Source organism: Eleutherodactylus coqui, chromosome 5, assembly GCF_035609145.1.
Source record: "Eleutherodactylus coqui strain aEleCoq1 chromosome 5, aEleCoq1.hap1, whole genome shotgun sequence".
Lineage (NCBI taxonomy): Eukaryota > Metazoa > Chordata > Amphibia > Anura > Eleutherodactylidae > Eleutherodactylus > Eleutherodactylus coqui.
In genome coordinates this window covers 72,902,920-72,929,653 of record NC_089841.1, presented here as the reverse complement: position 1 = coordinate 72,929,653, position 26,734 = coordinate 72,902,920, and the positions used below count along the sequence as shown (strand labels likewise).

At 43.1% G+C, this 26,734-nt stretch overlaps 1 protein-coding gene across 1 annotated transcript; it reads left to right on the top strand.

The window, feature by feature from the left end:
• Positions 1-959: 959 nt before the first annotated feature.
• LOC136626903 (granzyme A-like) lies at positions 960-12,720 on the top strand. Its single transcript, XM_066601856.1, has 5 exons — positions 960-1,138; positions 2,791-2,929; positions 8,972-9,116; positions 9,203-9,469; positions 12,400-12,720. The coding sequence occupies exons 1-5, from the start codon at positions 1,084-1,086 to the stop codon at positions 12,556-12,558; spliced, it is 765 nt and encodes a 254-aa protein (XP_066457953.1). The 5' UTR covers positions 960-1,083; the 3' UTR covers positions 12,559-12,720.
• Positions 12,721-26,734: the final 14,014 nt, after the last annotated feature.

Here is a 26,734-nt window from a genome sequence, read left to right as displayed (position 1 = left end):
GAATCGGCGCTATGGTTGTGGACAAGGTACGTTGAATCCCATCCGGAAGTAATTAAGGGCCAGATTTTGTGGTTCCAAGGTTTCCCCCCCCCCCCCCCCCCCCCACTGTGGTAAATTTTTCTTGATAAAAATGTATGTATGTTGTTATTGTTATATTAATAAATGGCCGCTGTGGCCAATTTATCCGAAATATGGTTGTCGGTTCATTATTTCTGGTAAGGGGGTATTGGCTGCAGAACGGCCAATCTGGCCTACCCTCACCATGCTTTAACAGTGTAAGATCCACAACGGATTTTTTTGACACAGATGGGACTTTAAAATCAGCGGCAAAAATCCAAGACTGTGCCTTGGAATTCTATTGCAGATCTCCATGCATATTCACATGCAGATTTAGCCCCATTCAACTGAATTGACATGTAATTTCTTTTTTCCATGGCACAGATCCATAGCATCCAATGCAATGCTGAAATGCCACCAGTTTGGTATAGAAGTTGCATCAGAACCCACGCCAAAAACATGCTGTGGGAACTCCTGCTTTAAACTGGACTGAAATTATAGGGGTATAGCAGACATACTGTAAAATGGAGAAATAGCACTCTTATTTGGACCTGTACAAAAACTGTCTGTGTCATTTGTCTGCACCATCCTCAATTGGGGTCTGAGTCACTGGGTCATATGTGCTGTCTTAAAACCTGTAAGGACTGACCCCCTTACACACGGCCATCACAAAACTACAAATGAAATTGGGGAGAGGGAACCCTACTATGCAGGTCTCCTCTTTAAATAGAAGTCTCCAGAATATTCTGGCACAATAGACTTCTATAATATAAGCATACTGCCACCAATACAACCTAGAGACTTAAACTAGTGCAACTCATCACGTTCATAGTTGTAATGAAACATAAACTGGCAACATAAATGTAGTTTCCTGTGCGAAACCAGCATGTGAAGTGCTACCATCCTATGTGATGAGCAGAAGCTCTGGCTTCACCGAAACCACAACTCAGCAAACAACTGTATTCTAATATTGAGAGGTCTCTGCATCTGGTGCAGGTCTCTGCAAGGTATCAAGACTTCAGGACCATGCTTGCTCTTTGGAATCTGTTATTTCTAGCAATCATTCTGCAGGACATTAATTGTAAGTATCTTACATATTACTTTTACCAATTCTTCTTCATAAGATAAGATTAGATAAGATGACTAGATAGACAGACATGAGAGAGATAGAGATAGATAGATGCCAGACAGATATATAGACTTGAGATAGACAGACATGAGATAGATAGATAGATAGATAGATAGATGCCAGACAGATATATAGACTTGAGATAGACAGACAGATGCACCCTCAAATCCATAAGCAATGCCAAATGCTTGTTAGAACCACATGACAATATCTTTGCACATAAAGCAGCAACTGAAAGGGCATCCTGTTGACCCTCACCACCAATATTGCTCTGCTGCTAGGGAGGCCATGTGTTAAGCACCCTTGCTAAAACACTGAACCCACTTAGTTCATACAAAGCAGCTCCTCTATGTTCTGTATCCTTCCCCTAAACACTGTATTTAGACACACATTATTAGAGATGAACCAATAATGGGTTGCAGCTGATATTAAAGTGACCCTTTGAACCATAGACAAAATTCTGCCCAGGGTCGGAGGTGAACGTTATACTATCTGCTCTTGGCTTTCTGTGCCATTGTCTCTCTGATCCATCAGTTTTTAGCACTATTTTTGGTTGCTAAAAAGGCCATCACAATCTCCTGTCCACACAGTGCATTAGTAGTGTTAGACTACCGATGTACTACATTTGCACTTTAATTGGCCAGTGCTGCTCACATGAGTAGCTTGGCTAATCAAAAAGCAGAACACCTTTCTCTTTCAGCATGCTGAAAGATCAGCGATCAGTTGTTAGGAATTCACTGCAGGATACAGCTGATACTATTGTTTCAGCTGTATCCCGCTACCTGAAGACAGGTTGGTTATGAAGAACACAGTGGTCCAGCTGTGTTCTTCATCCCCCACTCGGAGCGCTCGGCTATTTAACAGCCGAGCGCTCCGAGCAGAGAACAGCTGGATGCAGAAGACAAGCATCCCCCACTCGGAGCGCAAGGTGATCACTCAACATTTGAGCGATCACCTTGCACTGCAAAAAGCACACAACGATTATTGCTCAAAAATCGCTCAAAAGATTTTTTGAGCAATAATCGTTGTGTTTAAACCAGGCTTTAGTCTTTCACCTAAGCCACCATAAAATGTTTCTATTACTATTGTGGCATACCATTCAGTACATACAGTACATACCGCCCTACAGTGGATAGAAGACAGCGTAAAACAATGCGCAAATGATAGAGATTATATCATGCCTTAATAATACCTCTGTGCAATGCCTAAAATGCCAACATGTAAGGACTAAATAATACCAGCAAATAGTGACCGAATAACTATCGTAGAGAACCTGTAAAATCCAACTATACAGTGAACATGGCCTACATAGCCTAAGTAGTACAGCCAATAGAGTGCTCAAATAGTGGGGCTACACATGTTAGGAGGGCTAGCTGCGCTCACACATTTCCTAAAAGAAGCAGCATGATGGAAAAGTCCCTTTTTCTTGCCATAATCCAGCACTGAGAATATTGGGATTCAAAATAAGAACCATATTGAAATACCGTGGTGCAATGTAACAGAAGGAGGACAATGACTTCAGCTACATCGTATGTAGTGAGGACAACTGATCACCAGTTTTTGGTTTAATTATTTAATAATTTCCATATTCGTCTGACCTGCAGGTGACTCTGCAGATATTGTTGGAGGTAAGGAAGCTCGCTCAACTCCGTATATGGCATTAGTGAGAACCCCTGGAAAAACGTTTTGTGGAGGAGCATTAATTAAGTCTGACTGGGTATTAACATCTGCAGACTGTGTCGTGTGAGTAACTTTCCTCTATGTATTAGATTCCTGGTAGTGCATAAATGTCTGTCTGCACAAATATCTATGATGTATATACAGTGGAACCTCTGAGAAGAAGACCCCTGATTTAGACCAGACTTCATAGAATGGTAGAGTTGGAAGGGACCTCCAGGGTCATCAGGTCCAACTCCCTGCTCAGTACAGGATTCACTAAATCATCCCAGACAGATATTTGTCTAGCCCTTGTTTGAACACTTCCATTGAAGGAGAACTCACCACCTCCTGTGGTAACCTGTTCCACTCATTAGTCACCTTCACTGTCAGAAAGTTTTTTCTACTATCTAATTTGTGTCTCCTCCCTTTCAGTTTCATCCCGTTGCTTCTAGTCTTTCCTTGTAATAATGAGAACAGGGCTGATCCCTCTGCACTGTGACAGCCCTTCAGATATTTGTAGACAGCTATTAAGTCTCCTCTCAGCCTTCTTTTTTGCAAACAAAACATTCCCAGATCCTTTCCTGTTCTTCAAAGGATATGATTTGCAGACCGCTTACCATCTTAGTAACTTTTCTCTAAACTTGCTCTAGTTTGTCTGTCTTTTTTAAAGTGGGGTGCTCAGAACTAGACACAGTATTCCAGATGAGGTCTGACTATGGAAGAGTAGAGGGGGATAATTACCTCATGTGATCTAGACTCTATGCTCTTCTTAATACATCCCAGAATTGTGTTTGCCTTTTTGGCTGCTGCATCACATTGTTGACTCATGTTCAGTCTATGATCTATTAGTATACCCAAGTCTTTTTCACATGTGCTGCTGCTTAGCCCAATTCCTCCCTTTGTGTATGCAGATTTTTCTTGCCCAGATGTAGAGCTTTGCATTTCTCCCTCTTAAATACAATTCTGTTAGTCGCTGCCCACTTTTCAAGCTTTTCTAGACCTTTTTGAATACTCTCTCTCTTCCCTAGTGTTAGCTATCCCTCCTAGCTTTGTGGTGTTGGTAAATTTGATCAGTTTCCCATTAATTCTCTCCAGCAGATCTTTTATAAAACAGTGTTGAACAACACTGGGCCTAGGACAGAGCCTTGTGGTACACCACTTGATACATTCTTCCACTTGGATGTGCAACCATTTATGACCACTCTTTGAGTATGATCAGTATACTTTTCTGTCGAGGAGATTTAGTTCCTGGAGCGGCTTGTTGGTCTCGACAGCGTCGTGGCATGGTGGCCTCGATTCAGGCCAAAACCTGTCGCCTTGTTATGCAGGACAAGGGTTAATGCACCATATGCAGAGACTGCTGGGTGCTGTTTCTCTTTGCTGCATGGATGCATGCTGGATTAGTCATGCCTGGCAGAAGGTTGGAGGTGTGCTTCTCTAATTGCTCTGCCAGTCCTCAGGTGTGGATTAGCTTTATATTCTCACCCCTCCCATTGCTCTATGCTGCTTATTCAGCCCCATAGAGAAGTAGTGGAGATTGGGTGTACCTCTACGTCCAGATAAGTTGCTGCAGTTTACTTTTCAGTCATATTTCTGTTTTCATTTCTGTTTTGCTTTGCTGTTCAATTTGTCTCTCGAAGGGTCTCTATAGGGACAATCAGGGCCCAAGAAGAATACTATGGGGCCACCTCTATCGAGGCGATTACTTTGCTTCTAAGCAGGAATCCTTCAGCCCCCTGCTGAAGGAAGCCAGGCTTCCTTCTCCCTGGAGTGGTGTTACTGTTCAGCATAGCGTGGTGCGCACTGTTCTACAGTGCATGGTATTGTCAACTGCAGTGGTTGTGAACGTCACCCTGCGTCCGTGCTGAGCGGGCTGCTTGTGTGCCGCATGGACGTGGCAGTTCCCTTATAGCCTTTGTCATAATCTAGATGCAAGCTGTTACCGTGGATAAGACCACAAACCCTTTAGGTTTGTTTTACTGTAGAATTCGAGAGTATGAACTTAAGAGCCTAAAGCTGCTGCCTCAGGTTCCTCGCACAATGATCAAAGAAATCAATCTGTTGTGCCTGATAGGAACAAACCAGTCTGGGTTCTGGAACACACTGTTTCAAGCAAAATTTTTGTTAATAAGGCTTTTCTTAGTATTCTCCTCGCAACAAAATGCAGTCAGCATTTCCAACAAATACATTAAATGTGAAGGTGCACATAAGCTATGGCTGTAACAAATACAGTAACGCACACTTCAGCATTCATACACATGTAATATCTGCATAAAATTGTTGTTTATAATAACCGCATTAAAAATGCACAGTTCTTAGCGCATATTGTGATCAAGATATGTGGGTCCATCCGCCACATCCAGGCGAACCTTACTGGATGGGTTCCTAACTCTATAGACATCTCTCTTTGGATAAAAAGCTCCAATTGAATGGGAAAGCTGGATACCTGGCTATATACTGTTACTGAACTACCTGGGACAGATGGGTGAATAGCGTACACAACAAAAGTGTAGGCAGCAACAACTACACAAATGCAAAAAACAAATTCAGCGCTTCCAACAAATTAAATTTAAAGGTGAACATAAGCCATGGCTTGTGAAATTTTATGCAGATATTCAATGTGTGTGAGCGATGAAGCTTCTGTTTTTGTTGCTGTTATTGGCACAGCTATGGCTTACTTGCACCTTCAAATTTAATTTTTTTGTTGGAAGTGCTGACTTTGTCTCTGTATGCATTGCATTGGTGTACCTTATTCACCCATCTTTCCCTGGTTGTTCAGTGATAATATACAGCCAGCTTTCCCATTCATTTCACTGGGGGCTTGGGTAGAAAAATGGCAAATGAAGTTCAATGTTGATAAATGTAAGGTTATGCACATGGGCAGGAGAAACGGATGTCACCAATATACACTAAATGGGGTACTGCTAGGGAAAAGGGATATGGAAAAAGACCTGGGGGTATTAGTGGACTGTAGATTTAACTGGAGTAACCAATGCCAGTCAGCTGCTGAAAAAGCAAATAAAGTCTTGGGTTGTATTAAAAGAGGTATAGGGGCGAGGAACGAGAACATTATTCTTCCACTATACGTGGCACTTGTCAGGACTCATATGGAATACTGTGTACAGTTCTGGACACCGGTGCTCAGGAAAGATGTAGCAGTGCTTGAGGGGGTTCAAAGAAGGGCAACTAAATTAATAAACAGAATGAGAGGACTGGAATACCCAGAGAGGCTATCATAACTGGGATTATTCAACCTAGAAAAAATACGGCTAAGGGGCGACCAAATAACTATGTATAAATACATTAGGGGACAATACAAGGATCTCTCCCATGAACTGTGCATACTCAGCACTGTGACGGTAACAAGAGGGCATCCGCTACGTCTAGAAGAAAGCAGGTTTCATCACCAACATAGAAGGGGGTTCTTTACTGTAAGACGTTTAAGAGGGGACTAGATGTCTTTCTAGGGCGCTACGATATTACAGGATATAGACATTAGGTGACCAGCAGGGTTGTTGATCTCAAATGTTGATCCAGGGATTACTCTGGCTGCCATTATGGTGTCAGGAAGGAATTTTTTTTTCCTCCAAATGAGCTAAATTGGCTCGTTGTATTTTTTTTACCTTCCTCTGGACCAACAAGGGTGGGGTTTAAACACGCTGAACTACATGGGCATTGTCTTTATTCAGCCTAACATACTATGTTACTATGATAGACATCTTAAGAGTTAGGAACCCATTCAATAAGACTTACCTAGACATGACGGATGGGCCCACATGTTTTCATCAGAGACCCATGCATGCTTATGAGGTCAGTATAAGCAACCAACAGTTGTGCAATTTTATGCAGATTTTAAATGTGTATGAATGCTGAAGCACATGTTTCTTTTAGTATTTCCTCTGGTCATTATCTGAACCAGTTTCTTTGGGCTCATACTATCACCCTTTGAAATTCTAAAATGGTATCCAGATCAGTAAGTTCTTTTTACTACTGATGTATAGCAGAACAGTGATAGATGAGCCCATCTGAAACATACAGATAAATGTGTTAAATAAATTTGAAACATCACAACTTGTAAGTGTGAACTTTCCTGCTGTAGGTGTGAAGAAAACAAGCTGAACCCTACAGTTATCATATTAACCTCAAAAAGTCATCAGACTCTAGAAAATATTAACACCTTGTCACCTTGCTACTGACGTTTAGGCACATCGGCCTACAGATATAGACATGTTAAACTGGGATAAACTGTGACAAAATACCTTAAATAACTAAAGCGTATTGCTATCCTAACACAACAAAAGCCATTGTAAAGCAAATTGAAAGGGTAAACAAACTATTGCATACAAAGCAATAGAGAAGGAAAATGGCAAGTTGTGCCAAACGGAACCGCCAAATGATGAAACCAAACAGCACCAAATGGACCTCATTGACTGTAATGGAGTCCATTCAGTTTACCGGAGGGCTTCTGTCACTTTACAGGACAAAATAGAGTAGCATGCTACACTATCTAGTTCTGAATGCAACCTCCAATGCTGATGGGAAGAAGCCATTAAATACATTTAAAAAGTCAAGTTAAACTTGGCTGCACCTGTATAGCTACTGTACACTAGACTGCAAATCATGAAATTCACAGATATGATTTTTGTGTTGTGGAAAAAATACAACCTCTAAATTTTTGATGTAAATGAATGAGATTTTCAAAAATCTCATTTGCACTTTACATTAGAATGTGTATTGCAGACCTTCATAGCGGCTGCAAACACTATAGACCTCCAGAGGAAAAGACTCAGGTTGTATAAAGGGGTTTTCCAGCTTTAAATAATTGATGACCTAACTGAGACAGCTTCCAAATCTGCCCCCTAAGACCCCTCTTGATCTGTTGTTTGCCAGTCCACTGTCACCTGTATAGAGCAGGAAGCAGCTCACTCCGTACACTGCGCAGTGATCCCATGTGGTAATGCAGGCAAAGCTTCCATTCACTGTAATGTGAGCTGTGCCTGAAACACCAAGCCAGGCCACTACACCATGTATGGAGTTGTCTGCATTCTGCTCCATACACTGAATCAGCAGCCCGGTGAGCAGCTAATCGGCAGAGTCCTCGCCTATCAGCTATTGATGACCTATCTTAAAGGGGGTTTCCAGGTAAATACTATTGATGACCTATCATAAGGATAGGTCATCAATAGTTGATCGGCCATGGTCCATCGCTTGGGACCCCGACCGATCAGCTGAGTGGGTGCATGCTGTCAGCGCTGCAAATACACAGAGGTCGGTGCGGAAGCCTCTACGTAACTTCTGTGTAGTGGCCGGCACTTGTTACTGCAGGCATGGCTCTCGTTGAAATTAATGAGGGTCTGGTTACACCCTTGAATGGTTAATGTCAATAGTTCACTCTCAACCTTCTAAAAGGTAAAATTCTATATATTTTTATAGAGGGCCGATCTTGTCAAGTATAATTTACCAGTAAATGTTAATCTGTACCCTGACTGCTGAACATGTTGGCGCTATACAAGCAAGAGAAATACAGAGGAATGGGCCCTGATGTTAAATCTGTAATAGTGCCCTCACCTACCATTTATTATAATATTTCTATTACTGATGTCTTATGTGGCTGCTATCGCTGCACACCTGATATAGCTCTTTCCTATGCTCAATACATATTTAAGTGGATGTCTTTATTTCATGTAAATAAATCAACAGACTTCTAGTCTTCAGGAAGTGATGAAGTGCATCCTTCCCCAGAGATCAGGAAGCAGTATGGGAGATATATACACAGCCTCACCTGTGTAGTTATCCATAACTTTAGCAGTATAATACATATCTTGTCATGATCTTGCCCATCCTCTGCTAATTCTGTCCTAGTCTACACAGCAAAACTGACAAATGATGTGCAGAAAACAAGAAGTGTCAGCTGATTGGGTGCCCTCTAGTAGCCAATGTAAAAACTGTAATATTTCAAGATTTTATGTAGATGCTCGCATAAAAAGTTAACGTCAAAAATATATAATTAGTAAAAATCAGCTTTTAATATGCCATTTTCTTTAAACATCTATTGATGGATTGTATAAGAATATTCAGATATCTTATGAAATGTTTTAACATTTCAATCCCAACTACTGTGTTTAGAGATAAGACGACAACTGTTGATCTTGGGCTTCACTCTATCAAGAATCTTAAAGACAAGCAAAGACAGCAATTCAAAGTTTCAAAAACAATCTCCCATGAGAAATTTAATAAAGGGAAACACATTCATAACCTCCAGCTTTTGAAGGTAACTATTCTGTGTAGTGTTTCAATCCACAAATGGTTATATACTGTATCATCACAATAACCATCTACAGGTATGTCTAAATTCAGTTGTCAGGTAAAGCGAATGTAACTAAAGCCGTCAACACTGTTAGTTTTCCTGAGACATTTCGTGCAGTTAAGCCTGGTAGTGTCTGTACCATCGCTGGATGGGGCAGAGCGGACAACAAGAAACCCAATACTGCTGATAAGCTGATGGAGGCTAGAGTGACCGTCATAGATTGGAAGACATGTGCCTCGCAGTGGAAAGCAAGCGTGAAGATTACAAAGGACATGATGTGCACCAGCGAGAAAAATTCTGTAAGGGGTTTCTGTGATGTAAGTGTCTGATTTACAGTATATGGGTATGGGTTAATCATTTGTGTTAATTCCAATCTTAACCCTTTCCAATCCAATTTTGGATTCAGGGTTCACTAAAAGGCTTTCTCTTTTTGCTGTTATACAGCGGTGCCATCTGCTGGCCAAAGTCAGTGTGTGTGTGTGCGCCAGAGAGGCTCTGACAGTGGAGTGGCTGGTAATAGACGGTAAGAATACCCTGTTGGATGTCTTCTGACATTGGAGCTGTACAAGCTTCAATCAGAATGTAGGAAGACGTCAGACAGTGGATTGGAAAGGGTTAATCTATTAAATCTTTTGTAAAATTTCAAGTCCCCCTCACTCGCATATCCACATATAGAACTATAAAATGATTTTAGCTTTGGCGATTGAAGTCTTCAGCACAGTAGGCAACCTCAAATGGTTCCAGATGTCATCTGGGTTACATTAATTCATCTGACTGCGAGTCTTTCAAGCATAGGGGTCCGAGCTTTAATAGCGAAGGCCAAGTTAGCTATACCACTGGTTGTGGGATCTGATAATATCCTGGAATAAGGACTGCACTTACTGTGTACCAGCTGTGAGACAATTATAAGACATAACCTAAATAAACAGTCCTAATAAAAATTCACTAGGTCATGTTAGTAAATGTCACAGGTGTGTCCTCTAAAAGAACATCCCAAAAATAAATCACTTGAAGGGGTTTCTTGAAACACCATCCTAATCAATATATATAAAATTGAATGTATGTCTGTCTGTGTGTCTGTCTGTCTGTTCTTTATGCGCTACTACACCATTCATCCGATCGCCATGAAACTTTGGGAAGTTGTTGGGTACACTCCTAGGAAGATTATAGGCATAGTACAACTATGCTATGATAAATGGCGCGCGTGCGAGCGTCGTCAACAGTTACGACCCCCCCACGTAGATCGTTTGATTTCCATCATTGCCACTAATTCTCTTCTTCCCGAAAGCATAGAAACATGAAATTTGGCACGAGCATTGATTATGTCATAACTAGGAAAAGCTAATGGGTCCCAACTCGATTATTCAATTCTAGCGCAAAAGAATTAGCGTCCAAATTTTACGTACGGAATCTAATTCTCTCACTTTTCAATGTCATAGAAACTTGAAATTTGGCACGAGCATTGATTCTGTCATAAATAGAAAAAGTTAATGGGTCCCAACTCGATTATTTAATTCTAAGCGCCAAAGAATTAGCGTCCAAATTTTTCATACGGAATCTAATTTTCTCACTTCCCAATGTCATAGAAACTTGAAATTTGGCACGAGCATTGATTATGTCATAAATAGGAAAAGTTCAAGGGTCCCAACTCCAATATTCAATTCTAAGTGCCAAAGAATTAGCGTCCAAATTTTACGTACGGAATCTAATTCTCTTACTTCCCGATGTCATAGAAACTTGAAATTTAGCACGAGCATTGATTATGTCATAAATAGGAAAAGTTCAAGGGTCCCAACTCAATTATTCAATTCTAAGCGCCAAAGAATTAGCGTCCAAATTTTTTGTACAGAATCTAATTTTCTCACTTCCCAATGTCATAGAAACTTGAAATTTGGCATGAGCATTGATTGTCATAAATAGGAAAAGCTAATGGGTCCCTACTCGATTTTTCAATTCTATGCACCAAAGAATTAGCTTCCAAATTGTACGTACAAAATCTAATTTTCTCACTTCCCAATGTCATAGAAACTTGAAATTTGGCACAAGCATTCATTATGTCATAAATAGAAAAAGCTAATGGGTCACAACTTGCTTAATAAATTCTATGCGCAAAAGAATTAGCGTCCAAATTTTATGTAAGGAATCTAATCCTCTCACTTCCTGATGTCATCTTTATATAAAAACGAATGCATGTATGTCTGTCTTCGCAGCAACGCGCGACGGGTAAGCTAGTGTGATATAATTACTTACAATACATTGTGTGCATTATCTACAGTTTATACGGTAGCCCATCTGTTACGACCGAGCTGGACGTCAAAAACACCTCGTCTGGATTGGATGTAACAGTTGTCCAAAAACAACAGATATACACTCTATAATAAGTCAGGGACCAAAACATCTAAAATGAAACTAAACAAGGGGGGAAAGGGAAATTTCATCTTAATGTACTAAAATGAAAAAACCCTGCCTAAAGAGGGGTGATTTCCCCGATGAGAGTGGCCTCACTTCCGGAACCCTAGATGGACTTCCTAAACTGTCCTCAGATGGAAAAGGGGATGAAAATAAACAGATATTAATAGCAAAAGTCAAAACAATATAGCAAGCAGATGTAACACCACAATAATAAGTATTAACATCAGGGACTTATATAACTAAATATTAACACTATGAGGATGTCGACCAGACCAGAACTTCACCAACACAGAGAAATAACTGCTGCTCTCTGAGAGGAGGGGCTGGAATATAAATGCTATAACGTTGGCTGATTGGCCGGCTGCGGACAACATCTCCACGCCGACCAATCAAAGCACATACTATCAGGTGGATTTGGACAAGTCTGCGTCAGGTGCCGAATGACAGGACATATGCATCAGCGCCACTATCACATGTGCCAGGCTGACATTACAACTCCATTCTGCACCTGCTTCCCTGTCTCTGGTGTCGTGCTGTGACACTATCTATAACCAAACTAGTAAACTATAAATGACCGATGCGATACCCTTACGCAAGTTTTAACCAGATACAACAGGGGAGCGTCTTTCAGTGAGAACTCAGTGATCAAGCAATTATTTTTATGCTGGTTGAAAGTGAGCGACCAACAAACTGTAAATGAATAGTACAAGATGGCTGTCTTTAGTGAAAATTCATTCTTTTGAAGAGTTTCTAAATGGCATGCACAATTTGTAACTTTATTGTAGATGTTTCTGGAGATGGAGGAGTTTAACGGAGCTAAATCTCTATTTTGTAGGGTGATATCGGAGGACCATTAATTTGCGGAGGCTTCCTAAAAGGTATCATTTCTTTTGGACCCATGTTGTGTGGGACTTCAAGTGGCGCTGATGTCTACACCCGTCTTACTAAAGACTACATGAAGTGGATTAATAAAAAGACCAAGAGAAAGCAATAATTGTTTTTATTGACACGAAACCCCGTATTAGAATTCTTCTTCTTCTGGTTTATTAAAACTTTAACTAACTTAGATAATTCCACCCACTTCCAGCTTTGAGCTGCTCCTTAACGTCAGTATGGACGATGCCTCTGCTTGCTAGTTACAATAAAATGAATGTTGAAATACGTGAAATTCTCCCAACTTTTTACCTTGGCTATTCTGGTTTTCACATACTTTGCAGTACTTAATGCTATTTCATTCTGTACATGTTGTCAGTATCAGATCGGGGTTCCTTGGGAACACTATAGGCAAAGATTCTGAGGTCCACCTTTATCTATATAAAATATGTACATGTCCACTTGTAATTGCATTGTATGCTTTGCTGTTATCATTCTACAAACAGGATATATCATCAATAAGATCGAATTGTGAGTCATTTCATGAGAAATGGACCCTAATAAGAAGTGATTGTCTCCAAAGCCACTTCCAAATGGGGCTATCTTCTGCTGGACCTTGGAAGCCTGCCTTGCACAACATTATGCATTTTGTATAAGAAGGGTTTCCAGCTAAAAACGCTTTAGGAGCCACAGTAATCTCAATCCATTCAAGAAGTTCAATCATGGTAGCATAGAAGAACATGCAATTTTTTCAGATGTAAGAACAGAACCCGAGTCCCACCCTTTATTACCCTGACTTTACAACCAAAACCAACCCTGTTCTCTGTTCAGATCTATTCTTCCAGTGTCTATACCTAGCAATGCCTCTGAATTGTTTCAATTGATCCACTTACAGTATAGTCACTCATATCAGTGTGCCTACCACACATAATTACAGAAATAATTGTGCCAAATATACTGTAGCAGTCACAAGAAAATAGTCCCATCGAAGTGCCTACAGAGCACTTACTGCTACAGAAGTGCCCAAGTGTACCAGACACAGTGTCCTAATACTACAGCATATTCTCTCCCCTGCAGTGCTGAATTGTTTCTGTACTTTACTAATTGGAATTTACATCTCAGCTGCCAATTGGCAACCATGCCAATATATATTATTTCCTTTGCCAATCTCAACACAGGAGAATCCTATCAGGCAGGGGTGATCTCTAATTGATGGCACATATAATGTCATATATAAGGCATTCTGGAACACTGCTGGGAATGCTGGACTGTCTCACTGATTTCTTGGTGCTTGTTTTATAAGGAGCCATAAGAGTCATAAAAGCAAGGCTCATCAGCTGCATTTGGCTCCCAATTAGAACGTAGCCATAATTAATATACTGCATAATTAAACTAATATGAGGGGCCACGCATCTGAAGTATATGCTTTTTATTGCACTGGTATGCTGAGAAGCCAGCACTAGGAAGGATGAGAAAGGTAGAAGTGTAGGGAAAGTGAGAGAAGTTAGTAAGAGCAAGCTCCCCAAACAAAGTGAAAACTCTTTGCATCCACGGGGCTTTCACATGGTGGCAAGTGCGATATTGGGCCGTGAATCATTGCCCGATATCACCCTCGCCAGTGTGAAGGAGCCCTAAATCTTTTGTGGTGGAGGTGGGAGCGGGCACAGTTTCATCTCAAGACATTGTGCTTTCTTACTATGCAAGTTTGCATCGGCTAAACAGAATTACCATATTGCCATGAAGCCCTTCCCTTCCCTGAAAAGCCATTGACGGCTGCCGGGGCTCAGTGGCGACTTCTGCCGCTGTCCCCGGCTCGGAAGCACTGCTGAGCTATCAGCAGTCTGGGATTTAAAATGCCCGCCTGCTGGTAGCTCTGATTGTTATTGGCTGAAGTGCTCAGCCAATCACAATCAGAGCTACAGAACCGAGGACAGCGGCAGAAGTCGTGGCTGAGCCCTGGCAGGTGATTTTTTTTTTTTGTACACTATTTTAAATGGATTTTCAGGGAGGAGCTTATGAAGCCCTTCCTTGAAAAGCCATTGACGGGAATGCCGGCAGCAGGATTCTCTACTGCAGCTGTCATGTGTGACAGCTGCGGCTGAGAATTGAAGAATTCCTCTGCTGCATCTGCCACAGATGTGGCAGATGTAGCAGCAGGGGATTATTTTAACTAGCGGGGGTGAAGGAAACATCTGCCGCATTCTTCATCCCCGCGGGGGTCATGGCAGCAGCGGAGAGGTAAGTTTTTTTTTTTGTTTTTTTTTTCCACTAAAATGTTTCTTTTTCAGGGAAGGGCTTATATGTAAAGCCCTTCCCTGAAAAAGAATGCAGGGGGCTGGCAGAGCATTGTTTTCAATGGAGCCGCCGGCAGCAGCCACGGCTCCATCGAAAACAAGCATGCAGCTGCATACACGCGTGGTTTTGCTCGTACGTAGGTACACACCTATGTACGCGCGAAAACATGCTCGTGTGACCCCACCCTAAAACATGGGTCTTGATGGCCAGCTTCCAAAAGCCCATGTAGAGATTAGTAAATCAGCACCACCAAAACCCTATTAAAATCTAATTTATACCCACCCTGACATGTTTCGCCTTGTGGCATCCTCAGGGGAAACAACAACCAGGACTATAGTGAGCCAAGTGCTGAACTGATAACTCTTAAATAGAAGGGAGGCAGAACATTCTTTCGAATAGCCAATCTAGTCCAGAGACAAAACAGCAGCAAATGATGATGTGAGAAAATTTTGACAGACGTATTGAGTGCGTCCGCATCAACTGAGTATGCTCAAGTGACTTACAAAAATTATTGAGTGCTGCTGAACACTTGGAAAATATGGCAATGTGACCATCTCAATAGCTTCTGTACTGACACTTAGAACGATTGCAATGTTTTATCCACATCAACTTGTCCTTCTAAATAATAAAGTATTTAGATTATATTTTAGGGGTTATTACCTATAGGTTACGTATGTTGCCATCTGATATCTTCTCAGATCTGGGTGTCTAGACTCTGGCGCTTCCTTGCCATTGATGGAAAGTACAACTGTCTGTTTCCTCTGCTTATCATCCTGTTACTATTGGTCAAACTGAAAGATGTAATCAAAGTCTTTAGCAATATTTGCAGTGTGTTGTCTCCGATATTCAGGATGATTGGTCGTGGTTTTTAGCTTTGCAGAGTTTGCAATGCACATGAGGAAGATTTCAGGAGTACTCATAGGGTGCAGCCATCTTGGGAGAGGCAGAATTTAGTATTGTTGCCAGCGCCGCTGCTGCAGATTGAAGACTAAGAATATAATTTTTCAGCCTCTGACAGTTAAGGCCCATTTACACCAGCAGATGATCACTAAAAGATCTCAAACAACAGTATGAGTAACAGCTTTGAGTGATCATTTTGCATAAACTTTTAAGTAGATACTCAGCTACTTAAAAGAAAATGTGTGTAAATAAAGCCTTAGCTGAAAGCAGTTAATAGCCCGAGGGCTCTTATCTGCATTCAGATCCTTTGTTCTCCAGGGGGAAACAATGCTATCAGCACTGCCTGTTGAGAACTGCTGATAAGGCTGAAGGACGATTTTTAGGTTGGACTGAATTTAACAATCAGCTAGCAGTGCATGAAAAGTGCACAATGGGCGCACATTTAGACGAAACGATTATTGCTAAAACTATCGCCTTTTAACGATTTCTTAGCGATTATCGGCTAGTGTAAATGGGCCTTAAGGCCTGTCTGACATGACTGGATTTGAATTGCAGATTCCACAATTGCCATCTCTGGTAAATAATACATGTGCATTGAAAGGAATGTATTTTTGAAGTTTCCCTCACACTGTATGAATTGCGCAGAAGGAAAATTGCAGCAAGCTCTACTTTACCCTGGAATCTGCAACGATAAAGCAGATTGTGCTCTATGGTCGCAGATAGGCCTACAGCCAATACACAATGACATTGCATATGGGCTGCAGGTACTCGTGTAATCACTAGGCAGCAGCGTGGGAAATACAAAAAATAAAGCTGTACTGCACATGACCGCCTGCATGAGTACATGGTCATACGCAGTACATTTACGCAGGGTCACTGCTGCGGGCCTTCCATATGTGGAATCTGACCTGGTCATGCAAATCCGACCTTAATATCACTGCAGGAGACAGCACTACACAATGTATGTGGAAAATTTATGATATTGGTGAGTGTAGAGCCTATTTATATATAAGTGAACTTTGCGTCCTGAGCATTCAGAACTGATACCTGCACTATAGCCATGTCTGATACTAGCGATACTGAGTAGCCCTGCGACAGTGGATCCCGTTACTGTCACTGCCTCAATCATGCCTCTTGCTATGCCATATTACACTACAGCCCACATTTTAGGAGACTTTCGGGACAAAATAATGTCTATGTTCCGCCTATATCCCATAGAAACTGAATAGATGATAGTGATCCTGATTGGCCAATTAGAGGGTGCTGTCTTAAGGGTGCCTACCCACTAGCAATTTTTTTATTCTTGCGATGCGAGAGCGATGATTATGAAACCAATGATTTTCCATGATTTCATACATATTTGGGATTTTTATTCTCGTCTTGCCGCGCAGAGAAAAAAACTGCAATATCGCTCAGTGTTTTCAATGGGGTCGGTGACAGCAGTGCCAGCCCCATTCACAACATAGGGAGTACATTGCAGACTTCTGCCACAGCTGTGACCGCTATGGCAGGGGATTCCTTCATCCTGGCTGCCAGGGCTTAGCGGCAACTTCTGCCGCTGTCCCCGGCTCTTTAGATCTCAGCTATCAGCATGCAGGAATTTAAAATCCCCACTTGCTGGTAGCTCTAATTGGAATTTATGAAGCCCTTCCCTGAAAAGCTATTGACGGGAATACCGGCAGTAGGATTCTCTACCGCAGCTGTCATGTGTGACAGCTGCGGTAGAGAATTAAAGAATTTCTCTGCTTCATCTGCCACAGATGTGGCAGATGTAGCAGTAGGGAATTCTTTTAACTAGCGGGGGTGAAGGAAACATCTGCCACATGCAGCAGATATGTTTTTCATGCCCGCAGGGGGCACGGGAGCAGCGGAGAGGTAAGGTTTTTTTTTTAACACTAAAATGTTTCTTTTTCAGGGAAGGGCTTATATGTAAAGCCCTTCCCGGAAAAAGAATGCAGAGGTGTCGGGAGAGCATTGTTTTCAATGTAGCCGCCGGCAGCAGCCATGGCTCCATTGAAAACAATGCATGCATCCCCAATGGTGCACGCACCCACAAAGTATGGACATGTGCACACACAATAGGGAATGCATTGTTGTAAATACAAGCGGGTCTTTGCGCGTGCATATGCACGCACAAAAACACGCTCATGTGAACCCACCCTAAATACTTAATCAGTCCACTGAGCTCATTGTATTCCGAAAACTGCGTCGCACACCCTACCCCACAACAAAAAACTGGAGCATCACAGCCTTATCACCAATATACAAGAAAACCCTTAGTCATTGAAGAGTTATCTCACTTAATGAACTCTTGTCCATATACCCTATTCACATGGACGTTCCCATATGCTGCCTGCAAATTTGTTTGTAAAAAACACTGAACATTACACGGATGCAGTCGGTGGGCTATCTGATGATCACAGAGCTTCTAACATTGCATTGCCTATTCTCATCCACGAAAATGCTATAGAATGCTCATGCTGCAATGAGTGTGATGACCAGCAATGGGGACAATCTTTTGGGAACCTGATTTCCCACCCCATAGAGGCTAAATCAATTGTCACACACCATTCGCTTGTCACTCTTGGCAATACACCCAGCTGTACTTTTCCCAAGATGTGGTGTTATGTTGCAATGCGAACCAAAAATGTGAAAGCTTCAGGAGACAGGAAAGGCACGTTAACATGCAGTTATTTGTAATTGTTCGGCATGGGTCCCATAGAATTAATTGGAAGCTGTGCCTGTATTACCAGCACCAGCCACTACAATGTTTATGGAGCTATTGGATTCCTACTCGGTAGATGCTGTTAGTGGCTAAAACTGACCTCCAGGGTCCTGAGTGATAGACGCTGATCGACTATAATCTATCCTGGGGATAGGTCATCAATACTTTAGTGGTGGAGATACCCTAAAGTGCAATATGCATTAATAAGACATTATAAAACAGTCATGAAACATCAGTGAAAGCTTTAGGGCACCAGTTGCATGCTTTCAGGTACTACATATGCATTACATGGATGATCATTCATTTGAATTGAAATGTGTTTCCTCTGTTGAGGACATTGCTTTGGCTAATTGTCACAGATGCTTCATTTTAACCCTTTAACAAAGGATTGTCTTCCTGACACGGAAGCTTTAATGCTACTTTCTTGATACTTTGAAAGAAATGCCTCTTTCTTCAAGATAATAGAAGAAATAGATGCTATTTTACTTGCAGCAACTCTTGTATGTTGTGCACGCGTCCTTCTGATCTTCCCGGGCTTGTTTACTTATTGACCACAGATTGTCATGAGAAGTATCTGGAGTTGTTTGTCTCCAATCTTCAACCTAATCTTTTATCCTTCTTGTGAAATGTCAGACATGATATTAAGGACTTATCTTGTGGATAAACCTGTGGTCTTCCGTTATGTTCTAACCTCAGATCTCTTCAGAAGTAGAATTTCCTTTATCAGAGGACACTCTTATGTCCCTGTTTAATAATATTTATCTCTCTATAAAGTCGTCCTTTTTGTTGTTTTTTTAAATCAATTTTATTTGGATTTTATTATATAACATGTACACAGTCACACAACGAAGAGCCCGAATGAGTACAAGTCATCTTTGAGTTACATAAATTTGCTCCTGGTTGCGCGTCAACAAATCGCTTTGGGTTAGCTGAAGTCACATTCAAGGTGGGGCTGGGAAACATACACTCTAAGTTAAATCCTTGTGTGAGCCCCGCAAAAGAGTACAGTCAATATAAAAAATATAGAACAAACATTGGTAAAACAATATCATGAACACTGGGGGGGGGGGGGGGGGGAGTATGAAGGTGCTGGGGGAAGGGGGAGGAGGGGGGGAGGGGGGAGGAGGAGTGGGTATCCTTTTATATCAGCATGGTTGTCGTCTAGAAGAGTAGAAAAGAGAAGAGGGACTCACCGTCCTAGAAGGGGGAAAGGATGGGAGACCTCCGCTCACCGGGTCCAAACGTCCGAGTCACTTATGGGTTTCCATGGGTACCACGTCAGCAGGAATTTATCATATGTGTTATTGGACCAGCTATGCAGTTCCTCTAAATTGTAGAGGAGGTCTGCCCTGTCCTTCCATTGTTTCAGTGTGGGTGGTGTGTTTTGTTGCCAGAGAGGGGGAATCAAGGCTTTAGCGATATCAATCAGAGATGCCAGCAGCTTGTTCTTCTGCGGGTGAAAGGACCTGGAGGGTCTCCATAGGAAGACTATGTCCGGAGTGAGAGAAAAATCAGGGGAGATTTTCTGGAGAATCTTTTCTACTCCTTTCCAAAAAGGCATGATGGATGGGCACGCCCACCAAATATGGAGGTAGGAGCCTACATCGCTTTTGCACCTCCAACAGAGGTTCTGGGTGGTCAGATTGTGGTCAGACAGCCACTGAGGGGTCCTGTACCACCTAGCTAATAACTTATAATGGGATTCCTGGGCAAGGATGCAGGGCGACCGCCCGAAGGAAGTTTTGAGTATCAGGGAGGATTCGTGTGGGGTGAGCGTGATGCCTAACTCTTTCTCCCACGAGGATAGAAATGCCGGTTTGTAGTCTGTGGGAGGGGTGATGAAGTTTTTGCGGAGGAACGCAATTTTTCTTAGGCAGGGTTTGTTTTCCAGGAAAGTTTTTTCAAAGGGCGATGCCTGTCTGGATGCTTGGTAAGAGTTGAAGAATTCCTCAACAGTGTTTTTAATTTGGGCTTTGTGTAAGAAGGAGAGGTTATCAGCAAAGCCCAATGCTTGAACACTAGATTCCGGGGGAAGGTGTGCTAAAGATTGTAGGTTCGAAATTATCAAAGATCCGGCTCTCCTCCAAATCGAGGTGGAGCATGGATCGGAAGGATGTTTTAATAATCTGCCTATGGAACGTAGAGGGAGGATAGGAGAGGGGTCCGGCGCTAGTATGGGTCTCAGCATGTTCCACACCTCGCAGGGGCCTCTGAGCAGGGGATTAAAGCCTCGACCCTTAGGGCGAGCACCCACTGGCGTTTTTTTACCTGCGTTTTGCGTTTTGCGTTTTGCGTTTTTCCTGCACAGGCATAGAGATAACATGTGTTCCTGTCCACTGGCGTTTTTTTTTGCGTTGCGTTTGCGTTTTTAACATAGGAACTGTCAGTTGCATATGTGTCCTTATTTTTCTCCATGGAAATTAATGGAAAAGCCGCGAAAACGCCGCGAAAACGCCGCGAAAAACGCCGCAAAAATGGCGCGAAAAACGCCGCGAAAACGCTGCGTTTTTTTCCCGCGGAAAACGCAAACGCCAGTGGGTGCTCGCCCTTAAGGTGAGTCTTTGATGGGAACCACAGGTTCGCATCCAGAGAGTCTCCGTCGCAACCTTCCGCAAGGATTCGGGGTAATCCGTCTTTAGAGGGTTTAACTAGACATATCCAATATCCCAGCTGAGAGGCCTGATAAAATTCGTAGAGATTCGGAAGGTCGATCCCGCCCTCCGCCCTCTTCCTTATCAGCAGGCTATGGGCCAGTCTCGGCCTCCTCCACCTCCACACGAACCTCGAGAAGGCAGAGCTGAGACATTTAAAAAAGCTTTTTGGCAGGTGAATGGGAAGCATTCGTATTTTATAGATTATGATTGGCAAGACGTATGATTTAATGATGTTTTTTCTGCCAAACCATGAGGCGAAGGGAACATCATAAGACCTTAGCAAGTTCTTCACTTGACTAATCAAGGGGGCAAAGTTGGCATTATATAGGTCCTCTGCTTTCTTTGTGAGTTTAATACCCAAATAGTCGATAGAGGTGTTTGACCAAGAAAAGGACGAGTTAGTCCGGAGTGCGTCATAGCGGGCCAAGGGAATGGAGATATTCAAAATTGTTGATTTTGAAAAATTAATTTTAAAATTGGAGACCACACCGAACTTCTCGAGTTGCTCCGTAAGTCTCGGTATCCCCTCCTCTGGATTTGTAATTAGGAACACAATATTATCCGCATAAGCCGCAGAAGATAGAGAATTGTTCCCGCAGTTTAAGCCGCTTATGGCTGGGTCCTGTCTGATTTTCAGCAATAGAGGTTCAAGAGCTAATATAAAGAGGGCTGGAGAAAGAGGGCAGCCTTGGCGCGTGCCATTTCTTATATCGAAGGGAGGGGAGAGGCCCTTGTTTATCTTGAGTCGAGCATACGGCTGCGAGTAGAGGGAGAAAATGGATGCAATAAATTCTCTGGGAAAGTTGAAATGATGCAAGACTCCCTCCATGTAGCTCCAATCTACCTTATCAAAGGCCTTTTCGGCATCTGTGCCTACTAGGGCCAAGGGTATGTTATGAGATTGGGCGTATCGGGCAGCGTGCAAAAGTCTGAGGCAATTGTCTCTCCCCTCCCTTCCCCTAGAGAAGCCTGCCTGTTCCTCTCCGATCAAAATTGGTATGCAAGTACCCAGTCTCTCTGCGAGAAGCTTGGCCCAGAGCTTCGCATCCAGGTTGATCAGAGAGATTGGGCGATAACTGCCACACAGTTCAGGATCCTTGTTCTCCTTGTGGATCAAGGTTATGTGGGCTTCTAGGGACTGTTTGGGTAGTGGGGCACCCTTCAACAGGTCGTTGAAGAGATCCACGAGTCTGGGTGCTAGGGTAGCCTGGAAGGTCTTGTAGTAGTGTATGGTTAAACCATCTGGGCCCGGGCTCTTGTTCGGAGGGCATGATGCTATCAGTTTTTGAATTTCAGGTAGGGTGACCGGAGAGGTCAGAGCGGATGTTTCTGAGCTCAACTTAGGGAGATTTATCTGCTGTAGAAACTGGTCTATTAGTAGAGTTGAGTCTTTTTGTCCCTCAGGGGTGGAGTTAGCTTTTAAGTTTTAGAGCTTAGAATAAAACGCCTGAAACTCTCTTGCTATGTCAGATGAGGCGGAGACCGAGTCCCCTTTTTCGGTTTTTATTGATTTAATTAAATTTTTTGTCTTTGTCTTTTTGATCATGGACGACATATATTTGCTCCCTCTATTCCCTTGAGCGAAGAAAATATGTTTTAGGTGGAGCTGTTTTTTGTTGAATCTGGAGTCTAGACAACGTCTCAGGTCTGTCCTGAGAGCGGCTAGGCTTTCAAGATTCAGTTTGATTTGAGAGAGTTTGGTCAAGTGTTCCAATTTGGCAATCTCTATCAGCTTCTCATCTATCTCTTTTTGGATACGTTTTTTTAATGCGAGATCCAAGAGAGATCAGCTGGCCCCGAATGAAGGCTTTGTGAGCCTCCCAAGTTATTGGGATCGAGGTGTCGCCATTACTATTTAACTGGAAATATTCCTCAAGCGATTTATTTAAATGCTCCCTGTCCTCTAGAGATTCTAATATGGACGGATTCAATCTCCATCTCCACTCCCTTGGCACACCGTGGGGGGACCGAAGAACCAAATGAATCGGAGCATGGTCTGAAATCGTTATTGTGTCTATTTCTGCCTTCTCGAGGGTCGCGAGGAGAGCGGAGGAGACAAAGAGGTAGTCCAACCTCTGGAACGAGGAATGGACCAATGAGTAGTAGGAAAAGTCCTTCGTCGAGGGGTGAAGAAGACGCCAAGCGTCCACCACATCCAGGTCGAATAGACACCTCCCTAGTTTCCTTAATTTGGTTTGTGAAATTTGTGAGCGGCCCGAGGATGAGTCAAGAAGCGGATTTAAGGTGACATTGAAGTCCCCCGCTATCACTAGATGGCCCACAGCAAAGTGTTTCAAGGTCTCTAGTTGATGAACAAGCCACTGAATCTGGTTCGAGTTTGGAGAGTAGAGATTGGCTAGGGTAACTTTAACATTATTTAGCGTTCCTTTTAAAAATAAGACCCTGCCTTCCTCATCTCTGTATTGTGTTTCTACCGTGAATTGAATATCCTTGTGTATGTAGATAGAGACTCCCTTTGATGCCGATGAAGGGTGAATGCTGTGAAAAGCTTGGGAGAAGTGTTTACCTGGCAAATTAAAGGTTCTGTTCCCCTTAAAATGGGATTCTTGAATAAAAAGAATTTTTGTGCCATACCTTTTGGTTAGGAGCGAGACATTATGTCTTTTAGAGGGCGAATTTAGGCCTCTCACGTTGAAGGAAGTGAGCCGGAGGTCTCCCATCAGATCCTTCCTGTTCAGAAGAGAGAGCAGAGGATGAGAAGAAGAACAAAAATTCAACTAGCAACACAGCACCTCAGTACTGGTGAAAGGTGACAATTTGTGGTACCCGGTGATAGAGATGGTAGCTTAGGAGGTAAAAGGATACAAGAAGGGGAGGGGTTATACAGAGTTGTGGGTCCGGGGGAAGGGGAGGATGGGAAGGCTAATGGGATTGGGAAAGAGGAATGTAAATCGAGTAGGGTACAAGCGCAGACGATTAGGTCCGCTAACTATTACAAGTAGTACTTTGGGAGGGGGTGGGATATACTTATAGTCCCAAATCCCCTCTCCAATATGAGGGCGTACTACTGGGGGTGTGTAGAGCCAGTGACTCAATCGGAATCAAAAAAGCTCAACACAGCCTGGTCTGACAGGCACCCTCATGGGCCCCTTGGGCTGATCATGGGGTATACATATAACTATATCTTAGTGTAACGGCAAAACAATATTACTCAAGTTCTTGAAATAGGCTTAGGGAGAACAGGAACATGGATACGGAACATCCAACCTGGAACACGAAAGCCTCCCTACGGAGGCGAGAGCGAGAGCCCGGGCTGGAATTAGTTATGTCCTGACGGGGAAACAGGACTCGCAGCCGGGTCTCTAAAACTCTCCGATTTGAAATGTAGCGAGTTTCAGTCGTTGAACTCGCCTGCTGGCCTGCATCGGCAATGGTGACCCTCCTACCCTGTCCATGGGGTCACCAGGTAGGGATTCTCAGACAAAAGACTCCTTTGCTGCCAGATCTCAAGGAAAGTCCTCTCTTGACTTTTTCTTTTTCCCTCTAGGGGATTTAGTGCTACCAGAGGCTTGCCCCCCCCCCTCCGGTGCCTTCAGCGGGTGGAAGTGAGGGAGGTCCGGAAGTGGCTGCCAGCAGGGAAGGGAGATAGGTTCAATTTCTAGTAACAGCCAGACTTTTTCCAGGTCTTCCTGTGAGCGAACGTTGACTCTCTTACTCTTATATGAGAAGCCAAGACCAAACGGGAAAAGCCAGGCGTATTTTATGTCTCTCTCCCTGAGAACCTCCAAGAGGGGGCGTAGGAGATGGCGCTTGGCTAGTGTAGTAGGCGCTAAGTCCTGAAATATAAGCAGAGATGCATCTGCATAGGGCACAGACCTATGGGCTCTGGCAGCTTTCAGTAAGGCGAGGGTGTCTGGGAAGGAGAGGAGCCTGCAGATTATATCCCTCGGAGGCTCTGCATCGCTTGGCGGGGGTCTCAATGCCCTGTGTACTCTCTCAATCGAGATGGAGGCGGCTCTCTCAGCACCTAATAGAGACACAAAGATTTCTTTGGCGACTTTATATAGAGAGTCTCCTGTAAAAGCTTCAGGGAGACCTTTGATACGCAGATTATTGCGCCTGTTCCTGTTCTCAAGATCTTCCTGTAACAGTAAAGCTCTGTTTAGATGTGCCTGCTGCTCTTTCAAAGCTTGCTCTAACTGTTGTGCATGAGAGATAACTGCCGAGGAGGAGGACTCCAGATCTTCCAGTCTGTGCCCCATCTGCTTAAACTCCTCTTTAATCTCTGCAAGGTCTGTGCTGATGGGGCGCAGGGCTTGAGAAATCAGGTTCCTCATGAACCCTTTTGAAATGGATTCACAATCTTCCCCATCTGAGGAAGCTCCCTCCTCCTCCCCCTTACTGTGAGATGAGATGAGCTCCCGGGCCAGTGCCATCTTGGAGGGAGGCCTCGGTGAGTGAGCGCTCTTCTCCCTGAAGAAGCGCTGCATATCGGGCTGCACTTTTGCTGGGCGGGGGGTCCCTTGATGTTCCGTGCTCCTGTCCCTTGTTGTTTTCCCCATAATTGCGGCTGCTTGCTGCTGTAAAGAGGCCTGAGTGGTGCTGCTTAGATGGAGCACTTCCCTCACACTTCCATCTTGCTCAGCGTCCAGGCCGCGCCCCAAGTCGTCCTTTTTGTGAGAACTGACAGAGATGAGGAGAATTTGTAATATATGGGCACTGTAATACACTTTTCATTTGGGCAACTTATGGCATTCTCTGGGTACTGATCTGTATGCGATGGACACTCTTTGGTTCGGTGTGGGGAAAGTCAAGCTTCCCAAAGAAGAACATCAATGTGCGTTTTCAAACTTACTGCCATTATTGTCATACAGGTCCACCGCCCAAATAATAGTGCAAACAGATACTATATGCAGCACACAGTTGGTGTTATACATTGCCCAGAGTGCCACTCTGTATCCATACATTTCTATATAGTGCCCCACATAAGCTATTCACTGTTTCATGTAGTGCTAAAAAGTAGCCAGTGAGTGCTATATTTTGTCCACAGAGGACATATAATGCATAGTCCCTACAACGAACTATACAGTGCCATCATAGAGCTATATAGTATCTATATACTGTAGTGCTCAGAGTGGGACATACTTTGGCCCCAGAGTGCTATATCCACATAGTAGCGGCATACTGTGTCAGCATAATTCCATAAAGCACTCACAGCATCGTGCTGTGCCCGGAGTCCCATATGATACACAGTTATATAGGGGAAAATTTATCACAACAAAAGTGGCCTAAAAAGACACAAAGGTAGGTGTAAGCTTTTACTACGCAAAAGATTTGTTACTTTTTGAAATTAACATCTCTCTCACCAGTTTTAAGGAAATGTGGTATGCCTTAGTGTGAGAGGGCAATGCTACCCTGGCCTGTCAGATTCATGTATAATTTATGCCAGAAACTAGGAGTAAATCATATCAGGCTTAATAGCTGGCTTAATTTCTTTTTGGCGCACAGACAACCCAAGATGCTCTTAATGTAATATGTCGTGTGCGTGTGATGTCATTCCTGCTGAGTAGGAGGAGTCATAGCGCATGCACCTGAAGCCTCAATGCTGTGCAGCCAAGCCATATTTGGAACGCTTTATGTTTCCAGCAGCCAGACCTGGAGACATACATCAACATAGAAGAGGGCATTTTTAGCAGAAGAAGGAGGGAGAGAGCCCGACAAATATGAACCGCTCATCCAACGGTCCAAGGTTAAATAACACA

Bases quoted from the DNA above. Each gene is read 5' to 3' on its own strand.
- LOC136626903 (XM_066601856.1), top strand. From the start codon at position 1,084: ATGCTTGCTCTTTGGAATCTGTTATTTCTAGCAATCATTCTGCAGGAC. The intron at 9,117-9,202 runs GTAACTATTCTG...GTCTAAATTCAG, and splicing joins ATAACCTCCAGCTTTTGAAG to TTGTCAGGTAAAGCGAATGT. The intron at 9,470-12,399 runs GTAAGTGTCTGA...TCTATTTTGTAG, and splicing joins CTGTAAGGGGTTTCTGTGAT to GGTGATATCGGAGGACCATT.